General features: G+C 36.3%; 2 protein-coding genes and 1 long non-coding RNA gene across 52 annotated transcripts; 2 read left to right on the plus strand and 1 right to left on the minus strand.

The window, feature by feature from the left end:
• The first annotated feature begins 686 nt into the window (after nucleotides 1-686).
• On the plus strand, nucleotides 687-1,131 carry LOC103402561 (uncharacterized). Its single transcript, XR_011576489.1, has 2 exons — nucleotides 687-782; nucleotides 912-1,131. It is a non-coding gene; the product is annotated as an uncharacterized lncRNA (long non-coding RNA).
• Nucleotides 1,132-1,224: 93 nt separating this feature from the next.
• Nucleotides 1,225-4,908, plus strand: LOC139187414 (receptor-like protein EIX2). Its single transcript, XM_070814357.1, has one exon. It carries the CDS (start codon nucleotides 1,303-1,305, stop codon nucleotides 4,729-4,731), a length of 3,429 nt encoding a protein of 1,142 aa, XP_070670458.1. The 5' UTR covers nucleotides 1,225-1,302; the 3' UTR covers nucleotides 4,732-4,908.
• A 324-nt stretch (nucleotides 4,909-5,232) lies between these two features.
• On the minus strand, nucleotides 5,233-15,533 carry LOC103432315 (uncharacterized). Of its 50 annotated transcripts, none has more exons than XM_070814394.1 (17): nucleotides 15,193-15,461; nucleotides 14,688-14,785; nucleotides 14,016-14,086; nucleotides 13,581-13,604; nucleotides 12,905-13,003; nucleotides 12,115-12,225; nucleotides 10,551-10,893; nucleotides 9,968-10,041; nucleotides 9,388-9,461; nucleotides 8,861-9,088; nucleotides 8,671-8,719; nucleotides 8,120-8,179; nucleotides 6,935-6,980; nucleotides 6,538-6,573; nucleotides 6,189-6,404; nucleotides 5,945-6,035; nucleotides 5,233-5,767 (listed from the first exon to the last, which is right to left on the minus strand). In XM_070814394.1, exons 10-15 carry the CDS (start codon nucleotides 8,876-8,878, stop codon nucleotides 6,323-6,325), a joined length of 291 nt encoding a protein of 96 aa, XP_070670495.1. In that variant the 5' UTR covers nucleotides 8,879-9,088; nucleotides 9,388-9,461; nucleotides 9,968-10,041; nucleotides 10,551-10,893; nucleotides 12,115-12,225; nucleotides 12,905-13,003; nucleotides 13,581-13,604; nucleotides 14,016-14,086; nucleotides 14,688-14,785; nucleotides 15,193-15,461; the 3' UTR covers nucleotides 5,233-5,767; nucleotides 5,945-6,035; nucleotides 6,189-6,322. The 50 variants fall into 50 exon arrangements, 27 of the variants coding, with proteins under 27 accessions (XP_070670495.1, XP_070670496.1, XP_070670497.1 ...); XM_070814395.1 differs by having other exon boundaries at nucleotides 8,861-9,102; XR_011576468.1 differs by lacking the exon at nucleotides 10,551-10,893 and adding an exon at nucleotides 14,428-14,618 and having other exon boundaries at nucleotides 5,446-5,767; nucleotides 6,935-7,525; nucleotides 14,688-14,743; nucleotides 15,193-15,332.
• Nucleotides 15,534-17,373: the final 1,840 nt, after the last annotated feature.

Below are 17,373 nucleotides of genomic sequence, written 5' to 3' on the forward strand. Positions count from 1 at the left end.
TCTCACATGAATATGTTCACATAAATGTATGAAAGACTGTAAGAAAATGAAAGAACAGAAAAGAAATGATGTTAAATACTTGGAAAATATCCAACTACAAAGTAATAACTTAAAAGAAATGAAAAATACAATAACTTGAAGTGATTTGAAAAGAATTTTCTTAAAGGGAACCGATCCTACATGCAAAGTAGCAAAGCTATAAACATGAATACAAGTACAAATATGCTAGATTACATAAGGAATTTGGAATATTGTAGGCTGCAGAGCTTCAAAGTTTTTATGAGTTGTGAGTTGTGTGCCCTTTTCTTCTTTCTTTATGTTCCTATATATAGAACATACATTTCTTCCCATTTAAACCCTTTACTCTTAGTATAATTATGTCTGCTCCTAATTGTTGATGTGAATAGTGAAGGAAGAAAAAAATTATTTACATTGCAACTTGAGCTTCCATCTCCTCAAAACTACCAAAATGTCATTAGAAAGTAGCGTTTTCTCTGTAAAACCGATTGGGTTAAATGTACAGTGTGACAGAGTGTTTGTCACCCACAATGCCACGTGTAAAGTACTTTCAAATCCTCGAGCTCAGTTACCGTTCACTTATGTTGAAATTAAATATCCATTCATACTTGAGTGAAATAAAAGCATTAGGCCTAATATAGACCCAAACTTATTCTGGGTTCAAACATCTTGTTCATTTTTTACCTTCCTGTGAACGGGAAATTATAGCCAATTAGATTCAATTTGGAGAGTTGGTAAAGAAGAAAACGGGATTTGATTTGAAGGTTAGACAATTAGATTCAATTTTAGTTTATGTATGGTTGCGAAGAAAGTATAACATTACAAGTTACTGGGAAGCTGCAAGGCTAATTCTTTTGTTTTGAAATTTCCGTGACTGATGAGGAAATCATCAGAAAATTTTGGAACAGCAGCCATGGCGGAAACTGGGTGGGGCTTTGCCGTGGAAGGAGGCGCAAAGGCATCTAGGCTTTTGTTTCCTTTTAAATTTTCATTTTTTTATTTATCAAGAGTGAAATTGAGAATCAATTCCTGCTGTATAAAAGTGGTCGAACGTCTGCAATTTGTACTTGTATTTATGTTTTGGGGATGAAGTTGAACCATCACTGTCTGCAATTTGTTTTGGGGATGGACCATCCTTTTTGTCTTTTATCTCTTGACTCACTACCGTCTATGTAGGTCTGGAGATGTAGAAAAGTAATTTGTGGTAATTATCTTTACTAATGTGTGTATAAATAGCACTCTAAATTACTCATTCCTCACACCAATCACCTACTTGATATCTATATGGCTAGAGTCATGAGACTTGTTCCACTACTCACCTTTCTTCTATCCATTGCGTCTTTTACACTTAGCTTATGCAATGGAAACCTGAATGTGCCTTGCCCAGAAAATGAGAGACAAACACTTCTTATGTTCAAGAAAGATCTCAATGATTCTTCAAATCTGCTTTCCTCTTGGGTTGCTGAAGGCGATTGTTGCACCTGGACCGGTGTTGCCTGCGACAATTTAACCGGTCATGTCCGTGAGCTCCACCTTGCTGCTTATTATGATGAAGTGGCTGGTGAGTACCATAGGCTGGGTGGTAAGGTAAATCCTTCTCTACTCAATTTAAAGCATCTCACCTACTTGGACTTGAGCTACAATGATTTTGGAGGACGACAGTTTCCTAGCTTTCTTGGTTCTCTTAAAGGTTTAAGATATCTTAATCTCTCAGATGCAAGGTTCGACGGAACCGTTCCTCATCAGTTGGGAAATCTCTCGAGCCTGCGTTATCTGGACCTTTCTGGGAACTATGGTTCGAAGGTCGAGAATCTCAAATGGCTCTCTGGTCTTTCTCAGTTGAAACATCTTGGCATGAGTTGGGTAGATCTTACCGGGGCATCTCATTGGTTACAAGTAAACACACTCCCTTCTCTCCTGGTCGAGTTGCATTTGTCAGGCTGCGAACTTTCTCACATACCAAGTGGTATTGCGAACTTGACAAGTCTTAAAGTTCTTGATCTATCCTCCAACTATTTCAACTCTACCATACCTCAAGTAAACACACTCCCTTCTCTCCTGGTCGAGTTGCATTTGTCCTTCTGCGAACTTTATCACATGCCAAGTGGTATTGCGAACTTGACAAGTCTTAAAGTTCTTGATCTATCCTGGAACCAATTCAACTCTACCATACCTCAAGTAAACACACTCCCTTCTCTCCTGGTCGAGTTGCATTTGTCAAGATGCGAACTTTATCACATACCAAGTGGTATTGCGAACTTGACAAGTCTTAAAGTTCTTGATCTGTCCTTGAACCAATTCAGCGGAACCATTACTCATCAGTTGGGAAATCTCTCGAGCCTGCGTTATCTGGACCTTTCTTATAACTATGGTTGGAAGGTCGAGAATCTCAAATGGCTCTCTGGTCTTTCTCTGTTGAAACATCTTGGCATGAGTAATATAGATCTTACCAGGGCATCTCATTGGTTACAAGTAAACACACTCCCTTCTCTCCTGGTCGAGTTGCATTTGTCAAGCTGCGAACTTTATCACATACCAAGTGGTATTCCGAACTTGACAAGTCTTAAAGTTCTTGATCTACACGGTAACTATCTCAACTCTGCCATACCTACATGGTTGTACAGTTTGAACCATCTTGAGTCCCTTGATCTTTCTTCCAATGCTTTCCATGGTGAAATTTCGAGTTCCCTTGGAAACTTGACAGCCCTTGTTGATCTTGAATTAGGTTCTAATCAGCTTGAAGGGGAAATCCCAAACTCATTGGGAAATCTTTGTAAGTTGACTTCTTTTGATCTATCGTCAAACAATTTTCGAGGGAGGGTATCAGAAATCTTTGAAAGTTTGTCTAGCTGTAGTTTTGGTCAAATATATTCTTTACAGCTTTCAGATAATAATTTTTCAGGTCATTTATCTGATCAGTTGGGAATTTTTAAAAATTTACACCGCCTTGATCTTTCAAATAATTCAATATCAGGTCTCATTCCAGTGTCTTTAGGAAATCTATCACGCTTAGAGGAGTTGATCATTTCTAACAATTTATTCGAGGGCGTTGTCTCTGAAGCTCATTTTACTAATCTTACAAGATTGGATACCTTTTATGCAAATGAGAACTCCTTGACTCTTAAAACTAGCCCGGACTGGGTTCCTCCTTTTCAACTTTCTCTGTTGAGTTTAAGTTCTTGGCGCCTGGACCCATCACAGTTGCCTGCATGGCTTCAGAGTCAAAAACATTTGCTCGCTCTTAATATGTCCAGTACAGGAATTTCAGGTACCATTCCGGCTTGGTTGTGGAACATTTCTTCTGTTGAAAGCCAAGAAATGGGATATGCAAGTATCTTTGTGGATCTCTCGCGTAATCAATTGTCCGGGGAGGTTCCAAATATAGCTTCTACCCATTGGCAAAAACTGGATTTTTATTTGCAAACAGTTGACATTTTTTTAGGATCTAACCAATTCAACGGTTCATTGCCTCTTGTGTCTTCGGCAGTGTTTGTACTAGATCTTTCCAATTCATCATTTTCAGGAAGTCTCTCTCACTTTTTTTGTGATACGAGTGATGTACCTAAATACCTTCGAGTTCTTCTTCTTGACAACAATCACCTCACTGGAGAAATTCCTGATTGTTGGTTACACTGGCCAAACTTGACAGTAGTGAATTTAGAAGACAACAATTTGACAGGGAAAATTCCAAGCTCTATTGGAGACTTACTTCTCCTTCAGTCGTTGCACTTGCGCAATAACAACCTATCTGGAGATTTACCCGTGTCCCTCCAAAACTGCGAGCAGTTGTTACTTCTTGACCTTGGTGGAAACAAGTTTGTTGGAAGCATTCCAATATGGTTTGGCCAAAGCTTGGTGGTTCTTATTCTTCGTTCAAATAAGTTCCAAGGCACCATTCCTGATGAACTTTGTAGTCTCAGAACGCTCCAAATCTTGGACCTTGCACATAACAATCTCTCGGGAACGATACCTAGATGTTTCCAAAATTTGTCATCCATGGCCAATAAATTTACAAGCAAAGGAGCTTCCGGTACTGAATTCTCGGTTTATGAGTTTTATAGTTCTTCTTTTCAATTCTCCTACATAGAGAATGCAGTTTTTGTGGCCAAAGGCAGAGAAGTGAAATATAACACAGTGCTTCGTTTGGTAACTAGCTTGGACCTTTCAAGGAACATGTTATTTGGAGAAATCCCTGAAGAGTTGACCAACCTCACTAGTCTACAAACATTGAATTTATCTGATAATCTTCTGACCGGAAGAATCCCTTCCAAAATTGGTGATATGGGAGCGTTAGAGTCGCTTGATTTGTCTGTGAACCAACTTTCTGGCGAAATTTCTCCAAGCATCTCGAATTTAACATTTCTCAATCATCTAAATTTGTCCTATAACAATCTGATTGGGCAGATTCCAAAAAGCACTCAGCTTCAAAGCTTTGATTTGTCCAGTTATGTTGGCAATAAACTTTGCGGACCACCATTGGAAGAGCGTTGCATTAAAAATGAGGCCATGCCACCAGTAGGTGATGAGAAGCAGAGAGAAGGTCATTTTCTTGAAGACGGTGGTTTCTATATGAGTTTGGGGCTTGGTTTTGCATTCGGGTTTTGGATTGTTCTTGGTTCATTACTGTCTAATGTGCCATGGAGCAATGCATTTTCTCAGTTCCAAAATCGCATTGTGAAGAAGTTTTATGCTGCAATCGTTGAACGTTATTAACTATTTTGTGTTGATAGATCAAGTTTGTGTGGTTTGTTTTTACTCTTTTATTATCCAATTAGAATGTTACATTGTTGTATGCTTCTTTGTGCCAATTTATTTTGTCTTTTCCTTGGTTTTTTTTCTTTGGTTGTATAAAATTGTAAGATTTGCTTTATAAATATGACATTCCTAATACGGATCGTGAAGTTATATATATATATATATATATATATATATATATATATATAATCTTAAGTTAGATGAGTTTAATTATGATCTCTCTCGTAGATATGCAATTTCCTCAAGCATATATGTTGCTTGAGCCACTGTTTTCTTCTTTTATGAAATTGACACATCTTAACCTGATGTCAAGTTGAACACTAAAATCAAGACGTGTTTTCCGTCGCTCAGAATGTGACGTAGCCATAACGTGCATGCAGATCCAATTTAATAAAATAACTTCGAATAATCTACTAAAAATTGGGTATAGTTTTCTTTGAAATTAGGTTCGGGCCCAAATTAAAACCTGCTGAAAATACTATAATTATTTCAACACCACTTCCCCGAAGGGCCACACCTAACAGGTTATCAACCCTCCACTGCATGCATGATAAGTTGTTCAGAGCATGACATGTTTTACAGCAAAAACGGAAGACATGAAGGTGCTAAAAGCGTCTCCAGTGCTGTCCCTAATAGGGACAACTACTGTATAAAACCGGTATAAAACAAATATAAAGACAAATTAAATCTCCAATTGATCAGAAATGAGTCTCTAAAGTATAGGAACTCATCGGATACTCAGTTTATGTACTCATATATAAGGACAGATGAGTAACTGAAATAGTAGAGTCCCGTTGGCCAATTTGAGTGGAAAAACTAGCCCACCAACTTGAGTGTTGTTGTCCGGCAAGGATTCCACTTGCACGAACATAATGTGGAGAATAAAGCTCATCGGTTTTTAATGTGAGAGAGCAATATGAAGAGTTAAATAACCATTATCGACTATACTAGATAATAAGCTCACGCGTTGCGGCGGGAACCGTTTCAGGTGTAACTGCATGAATAATACACTTAATTTGAATAAATTCAACACAATCATGAATGAACAGAGAGACACATAACGCTCATAACTGACAGTTCCCAAGAAAGTTAAAAGAGCAGAAGGAAATAATAACTGAACATTCTCCATGTTCCACATAAAGCTCATAATTAATTTTAGAAAACAACTTACTTGTCACGAATAAATTTTTCAGTCCCACTTCTGTCAAAATTTGATGGCAATTCTTTTTCCCAATAACTGTTTCCCTTTTCATTACCCATGGCTGCACAAAAATACATAGTTAACTAACAGGATAATGAACATAGTAGTCAGTTAGAAAAGATTAAAAACACATAGAGCAAGAATGTGAACACTAAACTTATGTTTTCTAACAAATCAAAGCACCCTAATAACAAAACAATGGAAAATCATAAACCTGGAAGGTCCTCTTGCACTCATCAACCAAGACTTTGAGCTGATTGAGCAGCTGCCGGACCATCTCTCGCCAATTCAAGAGCAAGCATACCATTAAAAATATCAAAACAAACCGGAGCTGCTTGTTGGACAAGCTCAGGTCCTCAAACATGCCCTCCTTGAGTACCGTCTGCTCAGAATAACCTCGTGGAATTGCCTCGTGTGCAAAAGGAAGAAACTCCAACTCAATGAGACAGACTACTGTAAAGTAACTCATGGTTCACACTCCAAATTATAGAAAACAAATGCTAATCAACACACAAAAATGAATAAAAGACATGAAATCATTGTAGTTGAATAAAATCACTCACCTCTTGATCACTCCGAATGTAAGCCATTCCCTCTCTCTCTACACACACACAAAATAAGAGAAGCAGACTTGCAGAGACATAAAAGGGTAAAAAATGAAGAGGCAACAAATGGTATGAAGAGTATAAGGTATGTTGAAAACCTTCTTAAACTTAACCACATTTGGATTTGATCAATTACAAAAAAGAATTACCAACTGCATTTTAATAACATCGTTGTCTCACTAAAAAAAACTCCCCAAAAATAGTCTTTGTGGTTAAAGGGATTCTGTCTGATCCCAAAACATAAATCTCTCAATCTCTCACTGTCAATCAAAAACGTACTAAATCATGTTCCAAACCACAATGCATTCAAAGCAATAATCCATTGAGCACACTAAATAAGTGGAAACATTTATACCTCAATCCAATTCGAAGCTTAAATCTTCTTGCTGGAAAAGTTTGAACTGCAAAACCAAATTACATTCATCAAGAAAAAGGAATGAATTTAAAAAGGAAAATACAATGCAGAAAAATAGGCATTCAATTTAGCTCTGTTTATATTAGACGAAGATCCATTGAAACAACCATGAACACAGAAATAAAAAATGGAAAAAACAACCTTTTTTCAAAAACTACTGCCTCCACCCTTCCAACTAACACAAAAATATACATCCTCAATTTCTTTCTATAGGTAAGAAAACAAAAATTCTCTAAAACAAACAAAAACTCATTCTATATCAACTAAACAGGAAAAGGACAGAGGAATGAGTGTAATAATAGGTTAGAAAATTGAGATGATCCAAACGGAAAGGAGTTCGTGGGGGAGATCTGAGAAGGACGACGTTGTCGTATGTATTGGTAGTTGTCATATTTCTTGGAGAATTGCCAGACTGCTTGCTGCCACATTGGCTTTTCTCGTAATTTTGTTTTTGGTTTCTTCTGCCCAATTTGTGTCTCCTCATGTTTGCTTGCAGTTACAGACTTTGATAGGGTTTGCATTTTCTTCCAACTGAAGAAAGGAATGGGCATCTTGTTATGCTTAATAGATTGTGTTCAATGTGAATGGAGAGCCAAATCCAAGCAGTAGGGTTTCCATTGACTTCCCACCAAGGAATGCAAAATCTATTGCAACGATAAAGAAAGAGCGCAAACTCATAAAATATGATACAAAACCGTAAAATACAGGAAACGTTATTCTCAAAATGCACAAAAATATAAAAACAGATAGATCCCTACGTATTCAACCTTCAGAGCACACAAAATTAAATTTTTCTTCAAAAATAAAAGTCAAAGGGAAAATCTGAAATTATATAGCCCAAGCACAAAAAGCTTGGAAGCCTACACACAAAAGCCCCAAAAAACTACAGCCACACTCAAAATCCGAGCCCTAAAAACAAAAACCACAAACAGAAAACTCGTCAGAAACCCTTGAATATCCAAATTCGAAGAGACCCATAGCCCCCAGCTAGTCCAATCCAGTAATAAAATCATAAACCAAGCAAAAAATTAAAGAAATCTCATACCTTCCACCAAAATTCATGATCAGTATCCAAAACTCCAAAGTAAACATAAAATCAAATTAACATCTCAATTTTTCTTGTACCTGCATCACCATGATCAAGCTCTCCTATAACCGCAGCAATTCGCCAATTCAAATCTGACCCTAAATCAGTAAAAAAAAAATTCAACACAAAAAGGAAAGGTCAATACCTATAATTCTAGTTCATGCTACTCAGGGTCACCGACGCTGTTAAGGTTATTCATCATTGCTCGATCACTCTTGTTAATTTTCTTTTTTGTTTCGTTTTGTTTTGGCTTTTCTTTAACAGCGAAGCCACACAAAACCAATCAAATTCATTCACCTACTTACGCCACAAAAGCATGAATATTTTGTTTCAAATTTCAATCTCAAAAAACAGAACCAATCAAATTAATTCACCAATTGATGCACAAAGCACACAACTTTGAAACTCAATCCCTATTATTGCACACAAATTCTTGACTTTTAACACAAAACCCACGTCCAATTCCACATAGCAAAAACTGGACAATCAATAATTTCAATCCTAACTAAAATTTTAACACAATTATAACCGAAACAACTCTAATCACTTTACAGAAGAAAAAAAAAAGATAGATAGAAAGTGGATGTACCTGTAATACGGAACTGTCTGAAGTGAAGAACACAAAGATGTGTGCTTTGCTGCTTAAATTTGCAGAGTGAGAGAGACAAAGTACCCAGAACCAAAATAGAAAAAACCAAAAACTTCAAGTTAAAAAATTTAGAGAAATAAATCTGAAATTTTAAAGAGACAAAGTGAGGAGAGAGAAATAGGCGTAGGACCTTGGGCGAGGAGGCCATTGACGGCTTTGTTGGGGGAGGACCTCAGTGCAGTATTTCACAATCTCCTTTAAGCTTTGCCCCAAAAATTAAAAGCAACATATTATGATTGAAGAACAAAGCAGCTGAAGAGCACTGTCGCAGTTCCATCAATATAGCACGACCAGTACAGCAAAGCAAGAGGGAAATAATGAGTCCTCGCCTAATGCTCGTTAACACCGCTTTATGAATCTGTGCGTAAATGACTACAAATATTACAAAAGTCGTTGTTCTCTTCGTCAATAAAATGAACAAAAAAAGGTCGTACCCAGTGCACAAGGCTCCCGCTTTATGCAGGGTCTGGGAGAGGTGAATGTCGGCTAGCCTTACCCCCGTTTATGGAGAGGCTGCTCCCAAGTCTCGAACCCGAGACCTACCGCTCATGGGCGAAGGCACTTGCCATCGCACCAAGTGAACAAAAATAAAAAAATCAATACACAAGAAAGACCAAAATAATCGTTGAGGGGGAAGAAATTGATGAAACATCAAACCTTGAGAACTTGATCTTCTGGGCAGCGAGTCGAAGAGCTGAAGTGGCCTTGAAGGAAGTGAGTTCGACTGGAGTCTAGGGCAATGGCGGAGCCAAGTTAAGGGCTGCCCTGGGCTACAGGTAGCTTGTGGTGAAAAATAAAATTTTACATGTAATTTTGATTGAAGCCCACCAAATATTTAGTCGTTAATTCGAATTTTCTAGGTTAATTTAACTATATAAAATTATATAATACAGTTTGTAAACCATCTCTTTTTCTTACATTATTTTTCCCATCGCTTCTTGTACATGTACAAATTTGAATTTGTTTAATTTTAACACGTTTTTTGCTCACCTTGTGAATTTTTTTAAGCTAGCTGATACTATGAGAAATAGGCTATCAAGTTTCTTTATTTAAAAAGATTTAAAATTTTAAACTAGCCCACCCGGTAAAAAATTCCTAGCTCCGCTATTGGTCTAGGTTTGAGAGCAATGGAAAACATTTTACTCAAATAACGATTTAATTTTTAAATTTTAAAATTAAAGATAACTAAATGCAAATATTTGGAAAAAAATGGAATGTTTCCATATGTAAATCTAACCCTCAACAATTTTAAAATGCAGTCATCCCAGTGCAAATAGAAGGTGGAAAATGTTGTCCCAGCACAAACACAACCTGCAAAGCAAACAAACCAACACAAACAAAAAACCAAATGATCAACGATAAAATTTAGAAACCCTACCACACAAAATCGCAAGAACAACATAAAAAATTACCAATAAAAGTTAGCAAAAAACACATACGGTCTGACAATAAACACCTGAATGCCAATGATGGCCTCAAACCCAAACAAAATCCCAAATCAGTTAAAAAATAGTGAAAATGAACTGAACCCATTCCTCTATCATATTCTTTTCCTCTGTTTCCCTATCCCTAATCCCAAATCTCTCTTCCATGCTTTCTCCGCCATACATTAATGCCTACGAATCGACTCGTTATACACCTAAACAATGAGAGTGCAGCGTCTATAAGTGAATCCACAATGTAAAACATCTTAACAGTTCAAATTAAATAGAAAAATATTTTTTTAAAAATTGAGGAAAAGGTCATCAAACCATATAGAACCACAAACACAAAGCACATAAGAAATGCAAAGATGCAGATTTTCAAGGAAGCTTAACAACCTCCAGGAGCAAACCAATCGTGAAACCCTAAAAACCAAAAACCCACAAATCTGCCCTCCCTGAGGAACCATCCGAGATTCAAGGAAGCTTAACACCTGATGGCTAAGCTAAGTGCCTTAAATACAGGAATTCAGTACTTTACCCAGCTTGTAAAAGAACGTATTTTGAAGATCTGGATCATTGGTGAAGGTAAGCTGATGAATGCAGTGTGTGTTCTTGAGCTTCTTCAAGAGCCACAGCCCGGAGCTGAATAAAGAGTTTGAACTGTAAAGATACCCCAAGTGTGGGCCCGATATAGAAAGATATATGTACAGGTATCTTAGGAATGGCAACATAACGCTATCTGCAAAAATGATGGCCAATATCTTACACCTATGATGCACGGACACGGACCCGGATACGGGGATACGATACGACACGACACGGGGATACGTCAAATTTCTAAAAATGAAGACACGATACGGCAAGGATACGGCAATTAAAAATAATATAAATAAATAAATATATCTAAATATTATAAAATAAGCATTCAAATATACTATTCAAGTTCAAATTTATTTCGATAAACTTCAAACATTTAAAAAGATAATCCACTAAACAACTAAATTAGTCTTCAAACTTGAAAAACTAAAAAGAACATCCAAACGACTTAAAAAATAAAAGGAAAGAGTCCCTCATTCTCGAACTAGCTTTTTCATTTCTGCAAAAACTTCATCAGTAACCTTATTGCAAGAGATGATCCCATTTCCAAACATTTTTAACAAATGAAACTTGACCCTAGAGTAGGATCCTCTGAAAATCTTTTGACAATAGTTGCATTGAAACACAATATCTCCTCTTTCATTTTCCACTCTTTCAAGCTTTTTGACATACTTCTACAGTGTACCATGATCATTTTCAACATTCTCAACTAGATTAACATTAACATTCGCATTATTATCAGAATGATTTATTTTCCTAAATTATCAACATATAAATCGTAAGAATCAATTCAAAGTAGTCGCATAAAAAGTTACAATTCAAATTTATGAGATCAACAGAGCAACATAAAAACATATATAATTATATTATAATCTAAAATATTCTAGACCACTAACAATAATATTATTATAATATGCAAAAACAGAAAAGCAAAAGAAGCTTTTCGTTTGGATTGAGAAAAGCAAAAGGGGACTGTAATCAGTAAAGCAGAGGACTCTAACAAAAAGAACAAGAAAGCTTCAAGCATGGAATCCGAAACCCAGTTACCAGTAGATGCATAAGATGCGATGCAGCAGTAGCAAATGGAGACGACAGGAGCAGTTGCCGAAGACGGTTCTGATGTTTGAGGAAAAATAGGTAGATCTTTATTTTATACACAAAATCGTTTCAATTTTTGGTCACATAATCGTTTCGGTATGAAGTTGTAATGGGAAAACATGACGTCAGATTGGTATGAAGTTGTAAACTTGCAGCATAAAACATGAATGACCAACAAATGAATATTTTAACCCATAAATCACTAACGTTTAACTCCCTTTAAAAACCAAACATACACCGACATTATATAGTAAAAGAAAACTACCTCAACAGACCATCCATCAACCACAAATACATCTAAAGAGTAGCCATCAGTTGTCGAGAGGACATGTACTTCACGCACATTAAGTCCAAAATCCAAAAGCAAGAAAGAAAGCTACAGAAAATGACATAAGTTAGAAAGATGCGACCATAGTATGGTTGTAGTTCTGCAGTTATCTTGGATCCTACAACATAATCAATGCATATAATATTTGTATCAAATGCACTGAATAGTCTACTGCTGCCCTTAAATTCATTTTCCATTTATCTCAGAATTTGAAGGCTATAGATTTAAAACTTTATATTAAAAAAAAATAAAGGTCGTACCCAGTGCACAAGGCTCCCACTTTACGCAGGGTCTGGGAGAGGTGAATGTCGGCTAGTCTTACCCCCATTTATGGAGAGGCTGCTCCCAAGATTTAAAACTTTATATTAAACGAAAGAAATTACAATGACAAAGAACTCTTCCAATACAACATCTTCTGACAATTATATTTAATACCCAAGCTTACTGTATTGAGGTACCATTGTGTTTAGAGTCTAGACTGTAGAGTTGACACAAAAACATCTGATGGAGAACCATAAAACATGAATGACAATCCACAACGGGAATCAGATCACATTCTACATCAATTGAATATCATTAACCACGATTTGATTCCAATTAACAAACAAAGAAAAACAATCAAATTTCAATGGTAATTAGATGACATTCTCCATCAATTGAATATCATTAACGACGATTTGAATCCAATTAACAAACAAAGAAAAACAATCAATAACATCTTTTATACCTCTAATAATGCGACGTATCCTCAAAGGGCACTTGCCTGGGTTTGAAATAGGCACACCTTGCTTTGTAGCTGATTCATATACTTCACTTTTCTCTCATTCTACCTCAAAGTAAATTGCCTATTAGTTAAACACCATTCAAGCATATAACATCCACAAAAAGTAACGCAAAGAATTGCTACACAGATCAAATGAAAAATAAAGCCAAATGTAATCTCTAAAGATTTTGGAGAACACAAAGACCAATTTCCCCTAGTTTAATTTTGATAAATGCAAAATAAACACAAACAACTGAGCCGAAAACAGCAAAGCAAAAAAACATAAAAACAACAGGATCAAAACCTCAAAATCTCTTAAAAGGTAGAAAACGTAAACAAAAACACGAATACACATATATCTCAATTCTGAAAACAAACAAGAAACCATTATTCACCAAGCTCTTCCTATCAAGAACAACAGATTAAGAAAAACATATCATGGATTCCCAATATAAAACTTTATTCTCCATATATAAATTCAGGGTGAGTGTGCAAACCTTGTCACTCTAGATTCAATTGGGATTTCATAAAAAAATTATTATCAATCACATCTTATAGTGCTCAATCAAGACTTACAACACACAAAAATAAAAAATCTACCTGTGCAAAACTCCCAAAGGGAGAACACAAAAACACTCACCTTTAACATACGCAGCTTCCAAACCTGTACACAAAAGCACGACACAACCAAATATCAGTTTCCAAAGAAACGAAGAACAAAACCATAGAAAAAATCCACGCGGAACAAATCGAAATCCCGTACCCAAATGTTTGCTCAACTAAAATAAATTGCTTTTCATGATTAAAATAGCCAACCAACCAACACTCATTTGATAAAATTGAACATTTGGAGTTACATATCCACATATTCCACGTATTTAAGATTAATCACTCAAAACGAAAACGTACAGAGTTTATATTAATCACTCAAAGTGATGTTTACATTTTGTACCACTAAAGCACTACTGATTAACCTTTTCGAGGTCCTTACTAGCACTTGAAAACTCTTGGACACATAAAACTGAAAAATGCAAATAAGTAAATTGCTTCAAAAAATATATTAGGATGATGTTACCTTCCCAAAAACAGAACCCACAATTGTAATATAATATCCAATCATAGGTCAAGAATCAAATTAACCCAGCCCTGTGTATAGAAAAATTGAACAAATTTAGACATTTATATGTATGTATATTCCAGTAAAAAAGATTGAAATGCACTGAACCCTAAATTGCAAAACTAAATCGGACTGATTGAATAAGAGAAACAGGGAGGGAGAGGGAGCGGGACGGAGAGAAAACCCTAAAAACATAACCCTCTCGCAGCCTAATACAAAATCAAGCCAAGAAATTCCATTCCAATTTTGACAAAACAAATCGAAAAAGAATAATGAAAACCTAAACGAATTACAGAGGAACTGATGGGTTTATGCATCAGCAACGTGAACTGAAGATGAGATTTAGAAGGGGAAGAAAGAAACGACACACCTTCCCGACGCCACCTCAACCCCTCGAGTTGTCCCCATCACCTCGATTAAGAATGGCTAACGCGTTCCCCTTAAACCTACCCCCAAATGGCACAGCCTACCCCAATACTCCTCCCTTACTTTTTCTCCCTAAACCCATATCTCCCTCCCGGAGAATCCTTGCCCCTACCCCATGCTCTCCCCCATCTCTCTCTGCAACAGACAGAAAACTCATAAATTATCAAGAATTAATAAAGAGAGAACCCATTAATGTACAATCACCTTAGAACTGGAGCAATTTCCTCCGATTTTAGCCAACACATGCCGCTTAACCAAATCTACACTGAGCTCACAATAATTCATCCTTATAAATTGACAGTCTTCAAAGTAAGTTATAATTAGTTTTCTTGAATTTAAGTGAACACAACCAACTTAATCAAATTTACAGTGAGCAAACACAACCAAATCTAAAAATTCAAACTTGCATAAAACCCATTTCCAAATCCAAACTTACAGTTCTAAACAAAAATTAAATTTGACAGAAAACGCATAAATCATCAACAACTCAATAAGAAAAGAGAGACCCAGTTAGTCTAATCACCTTAGAATTGAAGGTAGTCCCCCCTAAGTTTAACCAACAACCAACCAAATCCAAATATCGAAATTTGCACAGAAAACCCATTTTCCAAATCCGAATTTACAGTTCTAAACATAGAATTTTTTTACAGAAAACCATAGATCGGCAAGAATTCAACAAAGAAAAGAGAGACCCAGTTAATATTATCACCTTAGAATTGGAGCCATTGCTCTTTGGCCATCCAAACCCGAATCCTCCGCCGCCATTGCTCGACAACAAATCATAAATCTCCTCATTGTAAATCTCCAAAACAGTGTTACCATCACATTTGGGGGGACAATGTTATTTGACAAGGACCAAACATGGTAAAAAAATTTGGAAGCAACCAAAACCGGGGCCAAAAAAGGATTCCCGCTACAATATTAAAAGTTTCAAAAATATCCAGCCACGGCTTCCCTTGCCGCAACCTTCTTTCCTTACAGCATTTGCAGTGTGTAAAAGCTTCCCATGACCATATGACCATATAGGTAATTCAATCCCCACAAGTAAATAGTTACTACTTTTGATTAACAATAATTACCTATTGCATTTCCACCTATAAACTGAATATATCAGGCAATTCGTGTTAAAATATTAGTATTTTTTTTTATAAAATAATAAAAGATGATTTTTTTATTTTAAATTTCGGATATGATTTTTAACCGGATCTCATCACGCCATGTGTCATTATCCGAAAGTACAATTTTGTGGATAGATTTCAATAAGATTTTTATCTAATTCCGTCGCGCCACGTGTCGTTACCTATTTAGAATTGTTGAGGATAGATTTCCAATAAGATTTTTAACCAATCTCGTTGCTCCACGTGTCGTCATCTATTTAGGATCTTTGATGATAGATTTCGATAAGTTTTTTAATGAATCATTAGGTGGCATTATCTACAACCTAATCCTTTCTTTTGTATCTATATAACCGACCATCTATCCTAAGAAATCCACACTAAAATCAAAATCTCTCAAAAGAAAGTTCAAAGGAAATACAAGGTAAGATACAGGTGTAACCTAATCACTCCAAGCTCTATGAAATATGTCTGCTACTTCAAAGGCTCCTTGTATCAACTAAGACTGGCCACAATAATTCGATTTACGAGATCCACAACTTGTATGTACCACAGTCAATCGTGACTACATTTTTTCTTGAGTAAGTAAATTTCTGTGCTTTTTATTTAGGCTTATAAGTGTCAAATTATTAGAGAGACGGGTAAAAGACGCACTTTCAATAACACCGATATATATTATCGGCAACTTGTTAATTATCACCTGCACAGTCCGACATGTTAGGAGTTTTATCACAAAAGGTCTCAATATTAGTTTGAGTGGAGTTATGATATTTAAACTCTTCTTTTCTCATAGAAACCGTCGATGTGGGATATTTCAACATTAAGGTGATGCTTTTTTTTTTTCTCTGGAACTTCTGTTATCGATGTGAAAGTTGTGTGATTTCGGTGGCAGACACATGAGCTTGCATTTGCGCAGAGTCCTATGGTTTTGGCGGCAGAGGTTATGCAAATTTATGGAGATCATTGAGAAAGATTTGTATTTTCGAGCTGCTGAGCCCGAAACGTGTTCAGTCTTTCAGATCCGTATGAGAAGAAAAGGTACGAAATCTTGTTGAGTCCATTGGCTCAATGTCTCACGAGGGACTTGCCATCAATTTTAGTGACACTCGCTGCAGCTTCGCAAATGATGTAGTGTCGAATGCATCATTTGGGAAAAAATGTATTGAAACTGGAGACTACAAGTTGATTGTCACTAGTTGCAGTTGCAACTCAATTCCTTATTTTCAGGAAAAGTTGATGCTGCCACTACTGTCAGTTTGCTACCTAATCTCTTTTTGATCATATCCCTTAATTCTAAGGTTTATGTCTTGTAGTATCTTGCATATTTTCCTTAAAATATGATTGTGTGTTAAAGGAGGCTGACTCATTTCCTATTTTTCGGTCTCTATATAGAGCCCTCTTTTGTAACCTCATTCTTCATGAAAATACAAGAAAGACACTTTGACATGGAAAATTTCCAAATGGTATCAGAGCAGGAACCATAGGGTCATGTCTCTGTTGATTCATCCATTCAAAATTCTTGCTGTTACCGGGCCTCATTTGCTGCAATGACTGAAGAAAGCTCATCAAACCAGGAGGCTACAAACTCCTAAAACAACGCATCTCCTAGTATTATTCAGGGTGAGATCAACCCGAACTTGCGTCTGTGCTCATTATTGCTAAATAAGTTCAACTATCTCCCTTGGTCTTGTGCTATTTCACTTGCCCTATGTGGAAGATCGAAACTAGTATACATCAATGGAAGCATCAGACAGCCTGAACAATCACCATCGTCA

The sequence above is a fragment of the Malus domestica genome, chromosome 15 (genome assembly GCF_042453785.1).
Source record: "Malus domestica chromosome 15, GDT2T_hap1".
NCBI classification, from domain to species: Eukaryota; Viridiplantae; Streptophyta; class Magnoliopsida; order Rosales; family Rosaceae; genus Malus; species Malus domestica.

What these genes read in the sequence shown, in the direction of transcription:
- LOC139187414 (XM_070814357.1), top strand. Translation starts at nt 1,303, where the DNA reads ATGGCTAGAGTCATGAGACTTGTTCCACTACTCACCTTTCTTCTATCC.
- LOC103432315 (XM_029093917.2), bottom strand. Translation starts at nt 6,443, where the DNA reads ATGAGTTACTTTACAGTAGTCTGTCTCATTGAGTTGGAGTTTCTTCCT. An exon ending in AGTGCAAGAGGACCTTCCAG is followed by an intron (nt 6,036 to 6,188) that starts GTTTATGATTTT and finishes ATTTTTGTGCAG; the next exon opens with CCATGGGTAATGAAAAGGGA. An exon ending in GAAAAATTTATTCGTGACAA is followed by an intron (nt 5,768 to 5,944) that starts GTAAGTTGTTTT and finishes TTATTCATGCAG; the next exon opens with TTACACCTGAAACGGTTCCC.